Source organism: Entamoeba dispar, genomic scaffold, assembly GCF_000209125.1.
Source record: "Entamoeba dispar SAW760 scf_1105229463617 genomic scaffold, whole genome shotgun sequence".
NCBI lineage: Eukaryota > Evosea > Mastigamoebida > Endamoebidae > Entamoeba > Entamoeba dispar.
In genome coordinates this window covers 1-2,321 of record NW_001855782.1, presented here as the reverse complement: position 1 = coordinate 2,321, position 2,321 = coordinate 1, and the positions used below count along the sequence as shown (strand labels likewise).

Below are 2,321 nucleotides of genomic sequence, written 5' to 3'. Positions count from 1 at the left end.
CTCTTTCATTTCATTATGATTATATTTATTCATTCTCTCTTTTGATTTATTCTCTTTACATTTCTTCTATTTAATTTCAAGTTAATTTCAAAATTAATTTAATTTTAATTTAAATAACAAAATATAAATAACAAAATAAATAAAAATAGAATAAATTTAATTAAAATAATAACATTTTCTTTTTCTTATTTTTGTTTTATCTTTTTATAATTAAAACTTAAAAATAAATGAACTATTAATTAATTATCGTCGAACTTAATTTATTATTTATAAATAGATTTATAAAAAACAAAAAATAAAAACAAAAAAGAATAAATTAAATAATAGTACTATTTTATTATAATTAATTTGTCATTTTCTAAAATACAATAACATTTCTTTCTTTATTTTCTCTTTTCAAATACTTTTCCACTACTTGTTGATACTTTAATTATTTCTTGTTGGAATCCTTTCTAACTCTATTAATTTCTTTTCTTCTTGTGTTTTGTTTCTCTTTGAAATGGTTCATTTCTTCTGATAAAAGATTGAGAATAATAGTTGTTGTTTATGATGGAAATAAATTGAAATACATCTACTCGAATGAGATGACTTACATCCATCATAAACAACCAAATGTAATGTGTAAGTTCCTATTAAATAAGAATTAAATTAATGGTGGTTTTAATTTCATTCAATAATTCAATTTTTATTGAAACAATCAATTATGATAAAGAAAAATAAATGAAATAAGAAATTGATAGTATCAAAGAAATAGAAGAGATTAATGTGTTGATAATAAGAATAAATAATGAAATCATAAGAGATGATTTAAAATAATTTATAAATTTTATAAATTAAATGGTTATTTAATTGATAATGTTAATACAAATAATTTTCATTTTATTTTGTGTGTTAATTGATGGTCATCATCATTTTCTTTCTCATATTATCATTCATTTCATATTTTGTAATAAACCATATCTCAATTTTATTAATCATTAATCATTTCTTATTCTTACTGAAAACAAATATCATTTCATACATTATTTATTTATCATCACATTCATAACAATGTTTATATTTCTTATTTCTGACTACTTCATTTATTCTCTTTCTTTTCATCATCTTCTTTTCATATATCATTAATCTTCATCATTTTTATTGTCTTTTTATTTCTTTTCTTTCTTTTTAACATTAAAATAACATGATATTCATTATCTTCTCATTTATTAATTAGTTGTTTGTGTTTTTACACAATTCATTAATCAATTCCACTTCAACATCAACAATAATAAAATACATCACTTCATACAAATTGGTTGTGTTTGAAGAAAAGGAAAAGAACTTGAAAAGAACAGAATGATTGAAGAAATAAAAAAGGAGTACAAAACACTGAAATGTAGTGTGATTGTTATTCCAAAAACAAGTAAAGAGGTAGTTGAGAGGATTAAGAAGAATGGAGAGAAGTATAAAATGATTTATATTATCTTTAGTGGATTAATGAATGGAATGATTTCATATTGGAAGAGTGAAAGTGGAGGAATTACTTATTTGATAAGTACAATGATTATCATAATGATGTATTTGAAAAATAAAGAGAGAGTTAATAAGATGATGGCAAGATTGAATATACCAGTGTGGATGATAACATACATTGGAAATATTGTGAGTGTTATTGTGATGGGAATGAGAGGAGAAGGAGGAATTTGGTATTTGTATGTGTCAAACAGCACATCAATTATATTTGGGATACACTCTATTATAACAAGTAATTATAATTGAAATTAATTGTTATTCATCTTGAAAATAAAATAGAAGAAGAAAATGGGAAACACCACTACAAAATATAAAGACAATAAAGGGAAATTAAATATCGAAAATATACTGAATGTATGTAGATATATTAATAAAGAAGAGGATTATATACAAATGATGATGGTGAACAAGAAATACAAAGAGATTCATAAGAAGATGAAATACAATCCATTCAGTATTAAATCAAAAAAGATTTTTCCTAAATTAACAAATCAATTTTTATATTCAAGAAATGACAATAAAATTAAAGGAGTTCATCATATTTTAGTTGAAGTTATTTCATATTCAACATATATGAAAGAAATAGATGATGATATTTATTGTTGTAATATTAAATATGAAGAAGAAGATAAAGAAGAATATGGAGAAAAGATAGAAAATGAATGTAATTGGATAGGCAGATATTATGATAGAGAAATTAGAGAAATAAGAATTGAAGAACATATTAAACAATGTGTTGATGAATGTTTTAATGGATATACAAGTTTAACAAAAATAGAATTATCACCACATCTCTATAAACTCCA

At 21.6% G+C, this 2,321-nt stretch overlaps 1 protein-coding gene across 1 annotated transcript, besides 5 other annotated features; it reads left to right on the top strand.

Moving 5' to 3' along the window:
• Positions 1–112: part of a microsatellite that runs on past the window's edge.
• Positions 71–169: a microsatellite.
• Positions 170–185: 16 nt separating this feature from the next.
• Positions 186–350: a sequence feature (AT_rich).
• A 455-nt stretch (positions 351–805) lies between these two features.
• Positions 806–886: a sequence feature (AT_rich).
• A 191-nt stretch (positions 887–1,077) lies between these two features.
• Positions 1,078–1,169: a microsatellite.
• Positions 1,170–1,803: 634 nt separating this feature from the next.
• EDI_077470 (uncharacterized protein) lies at positions 1,804–2,321 on the top strand (the record flags this gene model as incomplete). The annotated part of the gene is made up of 1 exon (XM_001741169.1): positions 1,804–2,321. A coding segment is annotated over one exon (518 nt), but the record flags the coding sequence as incomplete, so codon positions are not given.